The following is a 19,606-nucleotide window of genomic DNA, read 5'->3' as shown; positions in this document are numbered from 1 at the left end:
TCTGCAAGCTGCATTTGTGAATACGCGTCTTTCTCATTTATTTTGCCCAAGGCTCACTAGGCCTAGCAGTTAACGCAACAGAAATTTGGCCACGTGTGTAGCGCAAAGCACCATGTCACTAATCACATTACAGTAGTATGGTCAGAAACCAGCTTTTTCTGAACACTAAGAGAAGACGCTATTAGCAAAAGATGCACTATGTTCATCATGCTGTAGGGGTCTGAATAGGAGAACTCACCTATGTCCCAGCTGTCTCCTCTGAAGTCAACAGCGAGGTAATGGAGGGCATGAAAGAAGAGCTTTGGCTGACTATCAAGCATGAAGATGGCCAGCTAGTTGGAGATGGCCACAGGGCCTCCTGACAGAGGGGGAAGTTGTCACTAGGAAGGATGTGTGAGCCATCAGGGTCCCATCATTATCTGCTTAGCTCAGGGGGGATTGCTGCGGGCTGCGAAATAAGTTGCAGCACCAAAGTTTAAGTCTGTCCCCCATTACACAGCTTGGGGACCATCTGAGCCCCTCCACCCTAGAAAAGGACACCAGAAGGGGTGATTCCTGCTCTCTGAAAGGCTCTAAAACTTACATCTTGAGGATTGTTATCAGGACTATTTCTGGCTCTTTCAAAGCTGCAGTAAAATAAACCTTTACCCTTGCTGTTGTCGCCTCTCCTTCTTAGAAGGCGTCAAGGATCTTCATGTTTTCCAAGGGCTGTTTTAGTGGCTTCCTGCAGAAAACCACACAGTTGGAGAGAAGTTTGCACAAACTCAGAGCACAAGGATGGTATTAACTTTCCATGCAGCCTTTGCTGGGAATCTCCAAGGTGACCTGGGAAGGGTACTTCTGAGTGCGTGTTTCTGCACAGAGTGTTACTGAGCTGACTTGAAGTAAAAGACTAAGTAAATGCTGGCTGTCAGGCTTCAACAAGCTTCCTCATCAGGTGCAAATGGACAGGAAAGGTTTTCTTCCATTTGCACCTGATGAGGAGGCATGTTTCTCCCCCAAAAGCTGGTGTCCGCCACCCTGTGTTTCGTTCCCGTAGATCAATTCAGTGTTATTCGAATCAATGTTCTCCGCTAAGGAGTTCTTCCTTTTTAGTTTCAAGTTGAAACATAAAATCTACCAGCAGATATTTTGTCATCTGAGAGATACCAAGTGCACAGAGTTAAACCTGTAAGCTCCTAAATGAGAATGGTTGGGTTTATATCAGGGGTTTCTAGTTCCTTGAAAGAAATATAACACTAGAAACTTTTGCTGAGATTAAACAGGAGACAATACTACAGTGCGGAGGAAGAATTTCTATTTTTGGCTACACCCTTAAGGCAACAGAGGAAGTGTATGTCATGGCTGCAGTGACAGCTAATGAGCAGATATACAATATTAATTGCGGTAAGTGTAACACACTGAACAATCTATCAACTTCTATTTTCTTAGCAGCTGTAGCTTAGGTACTTTTGACTAACACGTCTGCCTGAACTGGCAGCTTCGAGATTGTTCACCTCTGTGGCGGCACATAGAGGAGCTACCCCAGCACTTCCTATAACCTGTGCTGAGCAGTCGGGGCTATTTTCACCTGTACCAGCCACAGTAGCGCTGCTTTCAGCATTGCACGTATTCAGATTATTGTCTTCTTCCCGCTGCTTGAGGGGCTGACCCAGTTGTACTCGGCTTGCACCAGCACAAAGCTGTTCTCCCGGATCTTTCGGAAGTGCATCACCTCCCCGTTTTCTCTGACGGCGATAACGTCAGGGTCTGGCTCGCTGAAGGAGACCTCCGTCCGCTTGTGGCAATGCTGGGCACAGACGCAGCGCATGGCAGCTGCCAGCGCCAGGCCCAGGGCGGCAGTGCAGACCAAGAGGATGCCCAGTTGGGCTGCTAGGAGTCGGGTCCCTCTGCCAGGGTCTTCCCCCTTCCCGGGAACAGCAGATTTGGGAGCTGGTCTGGTCACCCATGGCAGGGTATTCCCACCCGCCTCCTCCTCCTCCTCCTCGCCCCTGGCGCCTGCCTCCTCTGGCTGCAGTGCGGGCTTTCTTTCTGCCATTTGCCTTGAAGCCGATGACAAATTGCCAGCAGCGTTGGCGCCACCAAACCAGGCTGTTGTCGCAGCGGCGTCACCCATGTGAGTGTGTATGTGCGGGGCAGAAGGAGACACTGTCACATGCAGGGAGGCTTTCAAGACAGCCCCGCTCTCAGTACTGGCCTTTGAAAGCAAAAACATGACGAGATGTGTGGTAAGGGAAGAGAAAGGGGGCTGATTAGGTTCTCACTCCCTATGTCACGGTACAGTTCAGCTCTGTATTTCTGACACCCAGGTGTCCCCCTGGCCTTGGAATAACCCTGCTCCATCCCCTGGTTACTCAGTAGCTTTTAGAAAATTAGGCTGATCCAACCTCACTCCAGCCATATCAGAATTGCCATGGGAGGGGCGAGGCACTGGGAGTTGGTCCCAGCGGGGCAAGGCAGAGCAGGTTGAAGGGGCAGAGGTGAAGAGTGCAGGTGGAGAGGAAGGTCACTGCTTTGCTGAAGCAAAGGTCTGTGATTGCCAATGTGGTGATGTTGGTGGTATTTTTCACAGGATTTGTTATCACAAAAGAAAATCACTTAGTAAACAATTCCCACCTTGAGTGATGCCAGGGTCATGCTGAATGGACAGGTGTGATCTTCCCAACCAAGCTTTGTGTTTAGGGTTACACCAGGCCCACTGAGGTTCCGTATAACCCTCTGAGGCTGTGGATCAAACTGTGGTGCAGAGGAACCCAGGAGGCTTGGGATGGCCTTTTGGGGCAGTCGCATACAACCTGTGAACCCCCCCCCAAAGCTCATCTTGCTTTCTCAGGCTACACAGCCAGTTGGAAACAGCTCTGTTGAGAAGGACCTGGGAGTGCTGGTGGACAACAAGCTGACCCTGAGCCAGCCCTGTGCCCTTGTGGCCAAGAAGGCCAACGGTATCCTGGGCTGCATTAAAAGGGGTGTGGCCAGCAGGTCGAGGGAGGTTATCCTCCCCCTCTGCTCTGCTCTAGTGAGACCGCATTTGGAGTCCTGTGTCCAGTTTTGCCCCCCCCCAGTTAAGGAGAACTGCTTGAGCAAGTCCAGCGGAGAGCTACCAACATGATCCGGGGACTGGAGCATCTCCCTCATGGGGAAAGGCTGAGAGACTTGGGTTTGTTCAGCCTGGAGAAGAGAAGGCTGAGGGGGGATCTCATCAATACCTATAAATTTCTAAAGGGTGGGTGTCAGGACGATGGGACTAGGCTCTTTTCAATAGTGCCCAACGCCAGGCCAAGGGTCAATGGGCACAAGTTGGAACACAGGAAGTTCCAGCTAATCATGAGAAAAAAAACAACTTTCCTGTGCGGGTGCCAGAGCAGCGGCACAGGCTGCCCAGGGAGGCTGTGGAGTCTCCTTCCCTGGAGACATTCAAACCCCACCTGGATGTGTTCCTGTGCCCCCTGCTCTGGGTGTGCCTGCTCAAGCAGGGGGGTTGGATGAGATGATCTCCAGAGGTCCTTTCCAACCCCTACTGTTCTGTGATCCTGTCATTCTCTGATTCCGTGAAACCTGCTGCCTCTCAGTGTTGCTTAACCACCCATTTTACTAGGAATGATTGTTCTTGTGTGCTCCTGTTCATAGGGGCTCTGCCTTGTGCTGCACACCTTATTTTATCCATCACAAAATGACAGCCACTTCATGCGAGTTCCACAGCCCAGGCTTTTCTGCAGATATCATCCAAGGCTAACTGTGAAACAATCATATAATTTAGGAGGCCCCCAATGAATTTTTCCATTCCCACTGCGCACCTGAGGCCCCATCCAAAACCGGCAAAATGTACTGGATTTCTTTCTTTGGCTCCACTGAGATTTGGATCTGGCCCTCAGTAGCTGGCACCTCTCCAGCCTGTCCAGCCCAGCAGGCTTTTTCACACATCCATTAATTACACCAGAGAAACTCTCATCCTCTACCATCATTAGCGATTTCTAAAGCTTGCTGTGCAGACAGTGTGACAGGAGCACAAAGCTGAGGTAGGAGCCCTGGCAAGCTGTGAAGCAAAGTAGGGGAGGGTCAGAGCATCCTTTGTGGAAGAGACAGTTTCTGAAGGTGCTAGTAAAATACAGCAGTAAATAAAAGATTTTAAGTGGCTCAACTGCAAACTGTAAAGTAGCTGGCTGGCAAAGTTAGGCTTGCATGTGCATGGATCACTTGCCCTCAAAATGTAAACACCCTCCTGTAGGGATATACTGCAGGATTGGGACTTTGGGGTAGAAAATTGAATTGCCTCTCACCTCATTTCTCCTTTCTTTTTGTACTTCTTCTCGCCTTTCTTGCCTAAGTTCTCAATATTTTTATTCTGTTATGCTCTTCTGGTCTTGCTTTGCGCAATAACTCTTCCTTTCCTTTGGTTACCGTCTTCAGTCATTTCTCTGCTTCTTTTTGTGGGTTCACCAGATGCTCATGTTACACATCTCTCCTTTACTTGTTCTCCGTCCTCCGCTCCTTCCTAAATATTTCTGCCTCGGTCTTTGCTGTATGACCCCTGTCTTTTATTTTCTGTGAGATTACTTCTCTTCCTCCTGTGGCATCCTGCAACCCAGATCTAGTTCTTGATTTTCCTTGTATTTTCTTCTCTCCATCCCCGGCATATTGGACTCCTCCTGATAATTCCATACCCTGTGCCTCTAAGCTATCCCTGCTTTGCAGCTTCTCCACTGGTTCCCATCTGAGCATCCTCCTCTCTCCTTTGCAGCCCTGGTATTCTCCACCTTCTCTCCCTCCTTTTGATTACCTTTTCTTTCTCTACCTAATTCCTCACATGCCCTTTCTAGCTCCCACATCTCCTTCTGTACGTACAGCCACCCCGCTCCCCCCAAGGCTGCAGTCCTTTCACACCTTTCTGGGCTTCCTCACCTGAGGTCACCCCTTCCCAAAAGGCGCTCCCACCTGCTCATCCCTTCTGCCAGCTACTGCTTTTCCAGTTGCCTCTGGTGAGTGCACGCTGCACCTGTGGCTAACCCCACCGCCACCACCATCACCACCACTGCAGCTCTGTCCTACTGGTCCATCCAGCCCTCTAGGCTGCCCCTGCCCTCAGAGAGCACACGGCTTCCTTGGCCAGTCCCAGGAAAGATGAAGTCTCTGGCCTCTGGTGAATGTCATGGGTGCTACCTATCCAGCACCTCTGGAAAGAAACATCTCAGCCTTCCACAGGAATAAGACACACATTTCCTACCCAGTTACATCCAGCAGCCTGTAGTCATGTGTACATAGGCAAAAGTTATTTTAGATTGGTTTTACAGGAGGATTCTTAAAACCCCAGGCAGCAGGCTCAAAAGGAAAACAAAAAAGAGATATAAAAAGCAATTCCCAGTTAAAGTAAAAGAATTAAGACTCTTAACATGTAGTTTCAGTCACTTGTGAGACCTACATGGGCTGCTTGGTGTTGTGATGCAGCAGAGAGGTTTAATCCTCATCTTCTCTTAGACCTTTCTGTCTTTGAAGGAGACATCCTCCCCATCCCTGCCACTTACCTGCCCGTCTTCTTTACACAGCAAACACAGGGGTGGGGTGGCAGCACTGGCAACGCTTCCTGCTCTAAGGTACGGACAGAGGAGAGGCAGCGTTAGTAAGTGAGACTTGTCACTGTGGCTCACCGCGGGAATACCTGCGCTCTGCACCGCGGGAGAAGCATGCCGCTCACTAGAGCAGCCTCAGGACACAGACCATATGGGGTCATATTTTAATACTACCTGATCATTTATTCCTCTCCACATGGTTTTCACCCACAGTGCAAAATACTGCATGAAAGCCCCTGTGGCCCAAACCCTATAAGACTTCTGAACAGACAGCCTCAAGCCCAAACGCCATAATTGTTTAAATCCTTTCTGCCTTTTCCCTGCAGATGGAGAAATAGCTTTGCTGAGGTCACTGCTTCTTCGAATATTTGCATGTACTTTTAGAAAAGTATTGTATCAGTCAATAGGGTTTTAATCACATTTTTCAGCCACCTGGCCAGTCTTCCATTGGCCTGAGCAGCACAACATCAGGTTTTCAAGAGTTTTGGATTTTCTACCTGTCACTTTCTGTCACAGGCAACCTCCAAAGGATTATTTCTCAAAATTTTGGCGAGCAAACACCCTCTCGCCTCCCTCGCCAGCCGCAGACACGTTCCTACGCAGACCCTAACTCATCTGCAGGGAAACTAGTACTATTTTCCTTCCCCAGAAGGGCTGGAGAAATAGCTCTTCCCACCGCCCCGTTTACCCATTGGAGGTGCTGTAGCTGGAGGTATCGTCCTGGGAGAGGAAACCTCGCAAGGCGTCCCAAGGGTCTCGGGTGGGGAGGGATGGCTCCAGCCCCTGGCTGCTGGACCCGTCACTCCTGCCGGGTGCAGCCTGTGAAGGCTGCGCTGGCTGCTTCGGCTCAGCGACGGAACGGGTCTCTGAGCCGACACCGAAACCTGGCTCCGCTGCCAGCGTTGCCACGATGCTGGTGGGGCTGGCAGACAGTGAAGGGGTGCGCGGGGAGGAGCTGGTGGTGGCCGTGGGAGAGGTGGGACCTTGTCCAGCATGGAGACAAAACAACAGGCAGGCAGAGAGGAGCAGAAGTTTACTGTCTTCCGTTTGTTTATTTCAAATCCCACTTGGTGCTAACGTTTGCCAGGAAGGATCAGAATAGTGATTTTTTTTTTTTTTCACATGTCACTTAATTTTAAGTGGGAACCCAGCAGCAAAGCAGCAAAGCCCACTGCCTAAATTATGGTCAAGTAAAATAATTAAAGCTCAGTCTTGGTGCCATGCCAAAATTGTTGAGAAACACATCTGATGTTAGTATAAGTAAATTTTTGGAGCATAAATACAACTAAATGCATACCTGAAGGGCAAAAGTCACATTTAGAGACAAATTTATTGCTTTAGACAGCATTGCTAATTACACTTGCTTGTCTTCAGGAGCTGAGATTTTAGGTAAAGTATGTAGTATTTTAGGGTTGGCATTGAAATTGCAAGGTCTGGCAACCCTGTTTATCTGTCTGGTACTGTCCTCGGGACTGGCTCCATCACCTCAAATGCTGACCCGTGCCCTCATTTCAGGGAGTTTGCCACGGCCGTCGCTAATCTCCCCGATGGCCCCAGCATTTAAACAGGTCCCTCAAGCTTGTTTGGGTCACTTGAGTTCAACATTTGCCCGGAATAAAGTGTAAAATAAGCTGTAAAACTACTCTGTGGGAAACACGGTCCTTTGCTCGCCATACCTGCGGGGTGTGGGTCAGCTGGTCCCTGCGAGGGTGCGGGGGTTACAGGATTAGGCTTCTTGCCGCTGCCAGCAAGAGTTTTGTTTTGCCCTCGCTGAGCCACGATAGCAGATTCAATCTTTGCCCAGTAAACAAAGTATGACTGCACTATGGAGATGCTGTTAAAACACAATTAGGTGAGAATTTACTGGCTCTACAGCACTAATAAAACATCCGCCTGTTTAGCTGAGCACAAGGACTGCTTTAATCCGAAGACAGAAGCGACACAGAAGCATTTTAAAGGATTAGCATGTCGCACGTTTTATATTACAAATAAATGATAGCAGGTCCCATAAGAAAGATACAGGGTGAAGACTCACCACTCATAATTAAGATCAGCCAAAAAAAAAGTGTGGGAACTTAAATAGAAAAAAGAAAAAGCTATTATATTTGCTGTGTTGATAGAAGTACATTTGGAAAACTTGGACTAGCTCTGCTTATAATCTTCCGTAGGCAGGGAAACAACAGTGGTATTTACTAATTAAAACACGTGAATGTAACTTGTACAAACAGCAGAATTGGGGCGGGGGGGAGTAGCTCTTCTCAGCCCTCTGATATTTGAGCCCGCCTAACCCTCTGCTTTTTGTCAGGTGCCAGAACTGCATTGGCCAACCTTTAACTGTTCATGCAGAGAGCCTTATTTAAGCTGGAGATTTTGGAGAATTTCAGCTCAGATTGCTCAGCTGCTTCTGAGAATTAGCTAAGGAGAAACCAATCCAGGTTTTCCTGTGCCAGATGACTCTCACAAGGCATTTTTAAGCCTAACAAGGAGACTTTCCAGATGCTGTGATAGGGGGAAGAGGGGGAGGCTACCAGAGATCAGCTTGGAGGGTCAAAAGTCAGAGGGTGAAAGAAGCATCGGAGCCGGTGGCTAGGAATAGGTGTTGTTGGGTTTAGGTTGGGTTTATTTGGTTGCTTTGATTTCTTGTGTTTTTACTACTATTTCCCAATCTAAAACAACAAGCAAAAATTTGAAACGCCAAGCAGCAATATTTCTGTTTCAGTGAATTTGTGTTGAATCACGATGAGATGCACAAGCCACAGCACTCACCAGGACACTTATGTTTTGGGGAGCAGCCAAGGATCTGGCTAAGCAGCTTCTAAGTGGTTTTATAATGTCAAAACATAACAATTTAATCTCTTGCAAAACGCAAAGTTGCTGTGCTTCCTCTAAGACAGCCAGTTAGAAGATGTTTAATTTCATTCCAAATCAGAACGAAAATACTTGGACAGTATGGGACTTTGGTGCAAAACAGATGTTAGTCTTTGACCCAGTGCTCACTCTCTCTTCCTACTGTGAATAATTCTGTTTACATTTAACTTTTTAAAAAATCACTAATTTTTAATTATTTTTTTAAAGGAGTGATATACAAGCTTAGCCTGTAGGCAGGGAAGTCCTATGGGATTATTTAGAAAGACAGGCAATGCGATCACACTTCTCTCTTTACGCCTTAATATTTCTAAGTGCTTAGACTGTCATCTTCCAATGTATTTATTCTGAGAAAATAATGACCATGTAAATAAAAAGCAGCACTACCCAGCAGATATAAATGGTGATATATGTACCAGCTAGGATACCGTTGCAGCATTTAATAAGCATTTAGCTACATGGGCTTCAAGATACATAAAACACTGTGCTGGACAAGTACGGCGGAATAATAAAGCCAAGCCTTTAACTAAGAAGATAGAAACTCTGGTTAGGAAGCAGCATGTTCTTACAAAAACTTGATGTCTCCAATGGGCTGGTCTGGCGCTTTCCATACAAAGGACAGGTTTCTTTTCAGTGACTTGTCTGAGTGGGTGACGGTGTCACCATCTTCAAAACAAGTCAGCAGTTTGGAACCAGGAGGGATGAAGATGAACGTGCCAGCAATTTCGTCATTAGATACTTTGCGAGCTTGAAGCAAAAAGCCCATAAAATCCTGGGTGCTCCTCACTGTCACTGCAGGACAAAACACGGGACACAAAGGGATTTGTCTCATAGTTATGGGGTGAGTTGTTCGCAATGGAGTTTCCAGTGGTAGCACTGAAACCAGAACAAAACCCTGTGCAACACCAAAAGAACATCTTACTGTCTTTGTCCTCATGGTCTGCCTTGGACATGCTGGATGCAGGAGGCCAGACATTACCTTTAACTTTGCAGTATGTAACTGCACACAGTATTTGCTTGAGTCTTCCCTCCCACCCTTGATTATAAGCTGCTAACCACATTGCCTTAGGCAGCATGCAGCCATTTTTAAGGAAGGTTTGGGTACCACTCTGTACACATGCAAAAGCTTGTGTGCTGCCCTTGGAGGGGTTTTGTTTCACATGTGGATAAGCAGGCAAGTGGCCAGGCTGGGGCGTGGTGCCTCTCAGCTCTGTCTGCATCTGCCTCAGGAGCAGCGATGCTGGGGACGGGGCATGCTGCCGAACCGTACCTCAGAGTCAGGTGAGTCACCCAGTCCCCTTTGTGCAGTGAGAAGCAACAGGGAAGACTTTACCCTCTGGAGGTGCCTCTCACGTGCCATTGCGTGTGATGATGTCTGGTATGGTTGAGACACACCTGAGATAAATGAATCCCAGCCAAAGCATCCAAACCTACCAGCAAACAATTGGTCTGCAACATGGTGAAAACCTGGAGTCAGCCGTCACTTGAGAAACCTTAGGCCAAGCACTGCAAACAGAATCCCTCTGTAAATATGTTCATTTCCTCATGATGAGAGAGGTGGTGTAGCTCACTCGGAGCAGTTATCCCTCTTACCAGCCCTCATAAAGATTAATGTCATCCCTTGAGATTAGTTATCACATATTTTTCGGATGCAGGAATGAGAAGGGTTCCTTACCTGGAACCTTGTCACCTGGGAAGTAGAAGGACACGTTGGTGTGGACAGTAATGTAGTTGTTGCTGGGGCTGTGCAGCTGCACTCTCAGGTGCCTGGGCATCATGTCGGTGCAGGCAGAAAGGCTCGCACCATGAGAGAAGGCAGCTGCGTAGGAGACCAAGCACAGGGTTGTGCATGCCCAGCCAACAATGGCAATGTGGGCTCTCCTGCCGTCCTCCATCCTACGGCAGAAAACAACGGGCAGGTTCACTTCAAAGCAGCTTCTTCAGCAGCCTGTGAGCCCATCTGGCACCTTTGAATTAGCTCCAGAGCCACCCTTCCCACAGCCTTTAAACGAAGGAGGATAAATGATCTCTGTGGTGCATGGAGCCACTTCAGTGATCCACAGCATTTCACATTTTGAAGTAAATTATTGAGGCTGGGGGGGTCCGGCAAGAGGATGCTTTTCTTGAGAAGTCGCCCATGGAGGGAGCGGTGGGGGAATATTTATTCTAAAAAGTCTTGTGGCATTTAGGAGGAGGAGAAAGCTCTGTACAACCACGCTCAGCACCCCCTACCATTCCCAGGCCAAATGTACAGCCTGATCAATGGGGGAAACATCTACCCTTAGACGTGCAGAGCTGCTGCAGGCCCCATCCCTCACGGGGCTGGTGCCCAGCACAGAGCCTCTCCCCGCCCACTGGCGCAAAGCTGTGTCCCCGCAGGGACGGCCCCTCCGGCCTGAGGAAGCATAAGGCACCTTTTAGCAGCCCATGCCTCACGGCTCGGAGGTGCTGAGCTGCTTGCAACCACCAGACCCATCCCTGGCTGCCCAGCAGTATTTCAGCTTGTCTTTCTCAGCCAGGGCTTGCTGTTGCTGACAAGAAAGCAGTGTTGCTGTGTTTGGAGTCAGCATTGGATAAACGTGGAGCCATTTTGGCCAATTCTGGGATTTCTCCTTGTTCTCCAATTTTTAATCAAAATGAGTATTTTTCTCAACATGGTAGAAGTTTAATGTTTGGTATGCCATGTACCTCTCAGCTTTGGTGGCTGGCACAAAACACATTTCCAGATTAGCTAGAGTATTTTGTTATTCTGATTTTTCAGAATGCGCTTTTGAAAGTGAAGCTGAAGGATGAGCACACGGTATTTGTTGTGAGGGGTAATGGATATCGTAAGGCAGGTAGTCCTGCTTTTAATGTAGCTCTTTCTAAAATCTTCTCTTCAACACGCAGCTTTCCCTGACTTAGATTTCATTACGCTTAGTCAATAAGTAGATATAAATAAACCAGAAGAAAACAGAGGCTGAGGAGGTCTAGCTTACACCTCCATCTCTAGCAGTTCTGAAACTTGCCAGCTGACTCTAAAAAACTACCACTGCACATGAAACAGTTCATTCCCAGCCCAAAGCAGGGAGCGGACAGATGCAGTTTAACCTTCCACAGCTGAATATTGTCCCACTCTACCCAGTTACATGTCAGAAGAAGCTTGTGGGAGTCACAGGAGCCTTCGCTAAATAACCCAGCTCCTGCAGGACCAGCAGAGGGATGCCTTCTCCTCATGGAGTCAGCCTCCCCTCTAGGCACACTTAAACTTCCCTTGCTGGATATGATTTCTTGTGGGAGCTCATGAAAGTAATGCTGTGCAGCAGCTCTTTCCCTCAGGCATTTCCCAGGCTGTGCTGCCATTTCCCACCCCTCCGCTGGCCGCCCGCCTGCACCCCTCACCGCTCCGGCCCGGGGAGCAGGGCTGTGCTCCCCAGGGCTGCCCGGGCTGCCAGTGCCGCCATCACTTACCTCGGGACACGTACGCCACCGGGCTCGCTGCCGCTGCTGCCCTCCCGGCCTGCCAGAGACCCATCCTTTCAGGGACCTTCTTCACTTTCTCCTCTAATGGGAAGCGCAGCAGCTGTTACTGCTAATACCCACCACCTACGGCAGCTCTCTGCCAGTGCCCAAATCCTGCCTTAATCATATTGGTTTTCCTCTTCACATCCCACCCCTTGTTTTTGTTTTGTTTTGTTTTGTTTTTTAATTTAAACCTCCAAGCTTCTGCAATGAAAACAAAGGCAGCTAGGAGGGGGAGCAGCAGCAAGCCATAGGGTTTGTGTGGGACACCCTGGGACTCCTTTGCAGAGGTGCAGGAGGGCTTGCCCTGTTACCCTCCTGACACCCTCCTGACACCCTCCCCCCCTTCAGTTTCCATGCTGAAGCTTCACAAAGCAAAGCCACATCAGCTCCCGCTAGTCCGTGACCCCCAGGCAGTCTGCCCTGTCTCTCACACTTACATGGAAATCATTTTGGCAGTAAAAGCAGAATTTTGCTAGAAAGACTGAGAAGACGTGTTCCATGGACCAGCCCAGCTAGGAGGAGACATCAGCACCCCCCAAACTCACCAGAGCCAGCACAGGGGACCAAGCATCTGATATGTATGACTGTCCCCCAGCACACAAGCTGCACTTAAGTCCGGGCTGTCACCCCTGCTCCTTGCCCGAGCTATGCTGCAGCTGTACTGGTGCCTGTCCTGTCCCTGGGCTTCCCAGCTCTTCCTTGGATCCACCTCTTCTTTGCAGACTGCTCTGGTGATGGGGTCTCTTGGCTGACCCCAGCTGCTGTCACCAGGCTTGCCCCGCTCCCTGCCAGCAGCTCCTTGCTTGCGACGGATGGAAATTAGGGTCCAATTTCTCATCATGATTAGAGCTGCCATCAGGAGATGATGAACAAACTGCTGGCAGCTTGCAGCCCCGAGTAGGGCTAGAGGAACAGAGCAACAACCCCATCAGCTGGCTGGCTTTTCTTCAGCCAGCAGACCCTTAAGGGGCCACTGGGAGGGGGGCCTGGCTCTGTGACGCAGGAAACCTATTAAAGATAGAAGGGCAAAAGAGTGCTCCACGTCCTTTAGGCCTCCTCCTACTCAGATAAATATGTGTCTGATGGCTGAATGAGTTCATGCTGGTGCTTAGACCCCTGTCCATGCAGGGCACCACAAAGCTCTGTCCTGTCCCATGACTAAAGGACATACACCAACACATAGGTGACACCACGTTTTGTTCCTGCAGCTCCAGCAGTGCCTATATTTAATCTTGCCTGGGGTCTGACCAGTGTGGGAGTCTGTCCAGAGCAGGCACCATGGTGACCTCTGCCTGAGGTGCCCCCCAAAAACTGGAGACAGGCTTGCAGACACCCTGCTTATTAGCGCTGTTCCCATCAGCCTGCTCTGCTCTACAGCCTGTCCTTCAGAAGTGAAACAAGATGCTGAAGTGGCGCTGACATACTGCTGCCGACAGCTCTCATCTGTTTAACCAGTTTGAAAAGATGGGAACTGGTGATACTGGGCTTTCAGCAGCCTGCTCTCCTCTGCATTTGAAAGAGGCCTTATAGTCACTGAATTTCAAGATATAATAGAAATCTTATAGGTTTTTTTCCTTTTGTCAGTGGAAGCAGAGGGAAGTTAATGACTAATCCTTTCCCGAAACCAGCTGCTCTCTCATCACTTTTCCTTACCAACTTATTTTCCTAAGCTAAACTATCCCTTGCTTATAATTCCAGACTAATAAAGCAGCAGCTCCAGACCTCTGACAATCTACAGGGCAAATGCCAAACGTGTTGCAGCCATGCTGGCACAGTGGCCAGGTCTGAAAGCAGTATTCCAGGTAAGCGTAGGTCTTTGCATCACAGCATGGTGTTACAGCATTGCGTGGTCTTCTTCAGCTGCTGCCGCACATTTGGCACACATTTGCATTATGTGAACAGTCCTCCAGTGAGGACCGCTTCTCCACTGGCTTCCGCCTGAAAAAGGGGGAAAAGCAGCAGAGTGCAGACCCTGAAACAGCAGTGTCGGGTGCTCCCTGGAGTCCTGTGCAAAGCTATGGGGAGAAGGCAGAGGAGCTTCAGACAAATGAGACCCAGACCCAACCCATCTGTAACAGCACTGAACTGGCTCTGCTCACTCCTGAAGCAGGCAGCAGTCTCCGAGCGGGGCAGGACGCGCTGCCAGGGGGTTTCTGTATGCCTGGACACAGCGTTTACTGGTGAGCTGATCTGAAATACAGCCTTATGCAGAGTCCATCCTTGCTGCCTGCTCTCAAGTAGAGGAACTCAGTGGTTTCAAAGCCACACTCAAACCAAATGTCACAGCCATCTCCTCCTTACAGATGCAAAAAGCCTGTCACAGTCATTACTGTGACACAAGCACCTACCAGCAGCCTTGAATGCCAAGTGACAGGCAGATGTTTCCAGTAAGAAATACAGCCTTCTCCATAGCCTCTGGTTGCATCACCCACCAGGACAGCATTGCCTCAGCCTTCTCTGGCCAGAGCTTTGACCTGCTAGAGTCTCTTGAGCTCAGCCAGGCTCTGCGTATCACTTTGACGAAGGGGCCCAGACATACACGAGATTACCACGTGGCACTGCTGTCACTAGAGAGAGGTTTGCCTTTTTCCTGTCATAAATTTCTTTGTTTCTAGGAAGCTGGCAAGGAGAAGGGGACATAAGACAATGTACACCCTGCCTATTGTTTTCTCAGCAGCTTTTGTGTAGTGGATTTCTAGAAATAGAAAAAAAACCACAGTTGGGATTTTGAAATAGCACTAGGGAAATCTGTGCAAGCTCTGTAATAGCGTGACAATTAAGATAGACTATATACCATATAACTTGAAATTTAATCGACAAAGTGCACAGAAGCATTATAAACCCAGTAACATCCCAGGATCTTTGATGCAGAAACTTTCTCCTCCTTGCAGATTGCTTCTACATGTCCACATCGTCAGGGCACAACAGGGACATGGATGTAAGCAACGCAGAGCTGACACTCAAGAGAAAGCTGGTTGCTTCATTGACAGGTTGAGAAATGCTTTGCTACTGCAAGACAATAAGGGTTATAATGAGTTAGAAGTCCTTCCCGGGCAGCTAACAGCCACCTGAGTCCTGTGAACAAAGTTTGGTGGGTGTTAGAGTGGGTGGGTTGATCAAGTAGAGAGCTTGAAGGTGGCAAGTTAATTGAGTTCAGATCACAAGGAACTGATCATTAAACCAACAAAGATGGCAGCACCATCTTATTTAAGAATATTTCAGGTCATCTTTAAAACAAAGAGCAGTGGCCAACTGTGAGAAGAACAATTAAAAACCCGTAGTAGGAGAGCAGTAAAAACCTATGGTAGTCCCACGGGGAGAACAGAGAACAATGCCTACAAACTGGCATCTCAGGGTTGACCTGTGCCTGTTTGTGTTTGGGGAGACCAGGGAAAAGAGGATGTTTCTCTGACGCCTAGTTAGGCGGAAGGTTAGCAGAAGTACTGGCAGGTCCTTCCTTCCTGCCTTCCTTCTATCCAGTTGACTATTCTTGCTACTCTTCTATCACACTTACTGAAACGTGACAGTGGATTCAAGTATTACTGCTGAAACTGAACTGACACATAGACACGCATGCAACATATAATGTGAGCCTCTTTCCCTTACAAATTCAGCCTAAAAAAACCCAAAACAACCCCCTATTTTATTTGGTAACTACTGCAACCTGGGCAGCTGTTCTGCACCAGAGGAGAGAAAGAGAGAGAGATGGTGCAGGGCTTTTTCTGGACCTCAGTAAGAAAGGCCCAGCAGCAAAGAGCTTAATGACTGCTTTAATAAGAGGAATACAGACAGCAAGTAAATTATACATCCTTTCAGGTGCTGGGCACCCCACATTCATGTAACTTCAGGCCAGGCAGTCCAGGTGGGTTTTCCCACAGTGTGCTGCATAGAGCAGATGCAACGCCGTGCGTGGAGAGCAGCTCATCCTTTTCATCACTTGAGCTATTTTATAATACCCTTACAAGAAAACAACCCTCTTTCTAAAGGATGTTCTCATAAGAACTTGTGGCTGCTCTGTTAGATAAAGGCAAGGCCAGGCAGGTGGTGCAATCACGATACTGAGTGGGAGCTGCCCACAAGCTCCACTGTTAGGATGAGCTGGTGGAGGTGTCCTACAGCCAAGGGGTCCGTGCAGCCCAACAGAGACCTGGCAGCCATGCTGGGCGCACAGCCCAACCCAGCCAAGCCTGAAGCTGCTGCGTGGGCCACTGACTCCTAAATATTCAAGGGTCCCTCAGTCAGTATCAACACAGCAGCTCAGGAAAAGCCTCCTCCCATCCAGATTCTCAGCCTCAGAGAACAGTCTGGCACAGGAACCTGAGACTTTGAAACTCCTGGCGCCACAGTCTGTCTGCTTCCAAAACTGACACGGGGCTGGAGCTGGCCATAGGCATGGGTTGGCATATGAACGATCAGGCATTGCTTTAGTACCACCAGTCAAATGTTGGACGGCCATCATTTTGCAAGCACTTTTATGCTTTCTTGACTACCATGAACAACATAGCCAAAACCTGCAGCTGGGGGGGGCACAGCTGGTTATTGAAGCTGGGTAAGAGCCTTAGGACTTAATGGGCAAGTCGTACCCAGAAGGGCTCTGGGTAGCTCTTTTGTCATTGAAAGAATTCAGATAAATAATGTTCAGGGTGGTTTGCGTTAGACTTCCTTTGAGCTAGGAACATGGGGGCAACAAACTGTAATACTGAGTGGCCATCAGTGTATACCTTTAAAGCAGAACTTTCCCAGCATGCTCTGCTCCCTTTATATAGGGGCACTCCAGGCTTCAGTAGGAATCTGGCTGCCCCACCACACAGGGAGTGCTTCCCTCCTCCTTCCGGCCCTCTGTCTCCAGCTTCCACAGGATATGCTGTGCTGCTGCTCCCAGCCAGGCTTTTGTTTAATGAGATGTGGCTTAGTTTGGCTTTTCAAGAGCAATAAATTCACGCTGGATATAGGGATGTGGTAAATCCAGAGTTACTGCTCTTCCTGGAGTCTGTCTGTGATCTGAATGCATGGAAGTAGCTGTGGGTGGGGTAGCGGTTGTATGGTCTTGGTTTCATGAAGTGGTCTCAGCGCACAAAACTACTAACTATATAGGTGAATGCAGCTCTAGCCTTTGAAATTAAATTAATTTTTGTTTGTTAGTTTTTGGTGCATTCTTCTAAGACAAGTGATGGACGAGCACTTGTAAGTCGCTTAAGGAACATTTTGTTGTCAGACCTGATCTAGATAAGCTCGATCCACAAGTAAAACTGTTTTATACACAGGTGCTGGGGTGAGAACATTAGGATATGGTAAATGAGATAACATGAAGGACATGAGCATTAGTATCTAATAGTCTTTTGTGTGTGAAGATATATTGCGTTTCTAAGAGTGTATTTGTATCTCCCAATGGGATAAAGATCTCATAAATCAGGTTGAGTCATTTTTAAGCATCAAGAGTTTGTGAAATACACCATTCTACTTTGACGCATATAATGGGATGCCTCACCTCAAAACTTAAACTTTGCATAGCGTTCCATGTGCTGTGCTGAAAGCTGTCCAGCCGGTGTCTGATTTACTTGCAACTGGTATGTTGTCCTACGGAATACAGTAAGTCAAAACAAAATCTAAAAGATAAGTAAAATAGATCAATGTTTTATCCAACTCAGAATAGACTATATCCAAACACTGGACTGCCTAATTGAAGTCAAGCTTAAACATTCACTTGATTTAAACATAGGGGCTGAAAATTGAATTAAGGGGGGAAAAATCTTGTCAAATGTACATGAAAGTCAGTAATTGTGGGAATTAAATGTTTAATTTCTTTAGCTACTTTTGAAATTTGAATATGAATTACAACAGCTCATCTTTAATGCAAATTTTCCTATCTACCTCACACAGCAAACAGCAACTTCGTGATCTAGAATACCCTCAGCATGTGAAACTCCATAGTATTTTCTAAGTTCAGCATTTAGTATCAGATTAGACCATCTGAAGTAGCAGATTGCAACTAAAAATGTGCTATAACTAGACTTGTAGAAATAGAACTGCAGTTAAAAATTTAGCAATGCAAACTCTTGAGAGTAAATCAAAGTCTGTGCAAAATCTGTTGCTACAGGTGGGTACATGGAAGAGGGGGGGAAAGGTGAAAGGCAGGGAAAACCTAACCCTATACTAAATTTAAATTTAAAAAAATAAAAACAAACCCCAGACAGTCTCCAGACATGAAAGCACACAGTAACCTGCCAGCTGTATACAGATGACAAAACAAATGAGAAACTGCATAATCCCCTTCAAGATACATCTTCCTGTTTTCTAAAAGAAGTCTCTTACAGAAGAGCAAGTTGGGGATTTGTACTTATACCCTGGACCCTTTTCAACCCTTGTCAGAAAATGATAAATTATTGAAGCATATTATGAAGTAGCATCTCTATTTCTGCATTCTGTAGTGGCTTCTCAAGTTTTTAATGTGGAAAAGTTAACTACTGATTGTAAAATAATTGAGAATTCTTTATCTTAAAGAAAAAAAAATTTGCAACCCACATTCTCTCCCTTTGGATAACTGAAATGTTACTATTCCCTGCTTGCATTAGAGCTACTGGTACTTGGAAAGAATGGGCTAATGTTACACTCACACAATTTTCTGTTCATCCATCCCCAGCTAGAGGTATTTTTGTTCCTGGGGGCAGTATAAACTGCCCAAAGGCTAAAGCAGAGCTTCAGAAAACTAATTTTTAAAAACTGGCTAAATAACCTCACCGTGAGGTACACTAGCCTAACTTATAACTATGTCCCAAGGAATGAGAAAACACTCCAAGTATCTGGATGTTAAGTGCAGTAACTCTCCAACTAAGAAATGCCTGAACATTCAGGCTTTTTTTTCTTGGCTGACTGCATATAAAAGGAGAAAATATATTTTATAAATTGATACAAGTATCCATGTAAAACTGAGCTGGATTTACTCTCTGGGCTATGATTATCTGGGAGCACTGGTGCAAAACATAAACAAGTTCTGACTCCACTGCCTGCACAGAGGTTCCCCCTCCCTAATGCATACCCCATACTACAAGCTTCATGTATTTGTTCTCATTTCTGCCAGCACATAAAGAGAATATATAGATAGTACTAGGTTGGGGGAAAGTGGATGGGAGAAAAACAGTGAACTGTCTGAAAAGGATACACATGGCACGTTTACAAAGGCTTTTAAGATCCCCAGCCTGTTTCCAGGACTAGTTTTAGATATTACTTAAAATTGTTTTGTTTTTTGAAGAAGTCCATTGTGTTTGGTAGAGATGCAGGGAAGAAAGGTAACCGCAAGCTGAGGTAGGGTAGGGGTACAGAGGCAGGAGGTGAAGCAACTACTAGCTGTGTTGGCATACTGAGAGCATTTCACCTGTGACTGACTTCCTCAGCTGGCACAGAGCTTTCTTTCCACCCTTAGGGCTCTTCTTCCATTTGATTCAATACTTTCCCCACCCCTAATTGTTGAAGTGTCACTGTTACATCCCTCAATTCAATCCATAATTCAAGATTTTTTGGACAGCTGAACTTTTTACCCGATGACTCTGACTAGATTGGCATTTAAAGCTGACCCTATGTTTTCCAAAAGGGACAGATCATTGTCACCAAAACATTAGCATTTCCCTTCCCAGTATCAGTTAAACTATTGTATTGCCATCACTACAAGGCTGTGA

At 47.3% G+C, this 19,606-nt stretch overlaps 1 protein-coding gene across 3 annotated transcripts; it reads right to left on the bottom strand.

Moving 5' to 3' along the window:
• Window positions 1–747: 747 nt before the first annotated feature.
• REELD1 (reeler domain containing 1) lies at window positions 748–19,592 on the bottom strand. Of its 3 annotated transcripts, none has more exons than XM_064450288.1 (8): window positions 17,422–19,592; window positions 12,479–14,942; window positions 10,105–10,325; window positions 8,999–9,221; window positions 7,241–7,398; window positions 6,253–6,547; window positions 5,520–5,583; window positions 748–2,197 (listed from the first exon to the last, which is right to left on the bottom strand). In XM_064450288.1, the coding sequence occupies exons 2-8, from the start codon at window positions 12,787–12,789 to the stop codon at window positions 1,613–1,615; spliced, it is 1,857 nt and encodes a 618-aa protein (XP_064306358.1). In that variant the 5' UTR covers window positions 12,790–14,942; window positions 17,422–19,592; the 3' UTR covers window positions 748–1,612. The 3 variants fall into 3 exon arrangements, with proteins under 3 accessions (XP_064306358.1, XP_064306360.1, XP_064306359.1); XM_064450290.1 differs by lacking the exon at window positions 12,479–14,942 and adding an exon at window positions 11,880–11,972; XM_064450289.1 differs by lacking the exon at window positions 17,422–19,592 and adding an exon at window positions 11,880–11,972 and having other exon boundaries at window positions 12,479–12,553.
• Window positions 19,593–19,606: the final 14 nt, after the last annotated feature.

Source organism: Phalacrocorax carbo, chromosome 4 (genome assembly GCF_963921805.1).
Source record: "Phalacrocorax carbo chromosome 4, bPhaCar2.1, whole genome shotgun sequence".
Classification (NCBI taxonomy): Eukaryota; Metazoa; Chordata; class Aves; order Suliformes; family Phalacrocoracidae; genus Phalacrocorax; species Phalacrocorax carbo.
Note: the sequence above shows the minus strand (reverse complement) of the source record. Positions and strands in the feature narration are given on the sequence as shown.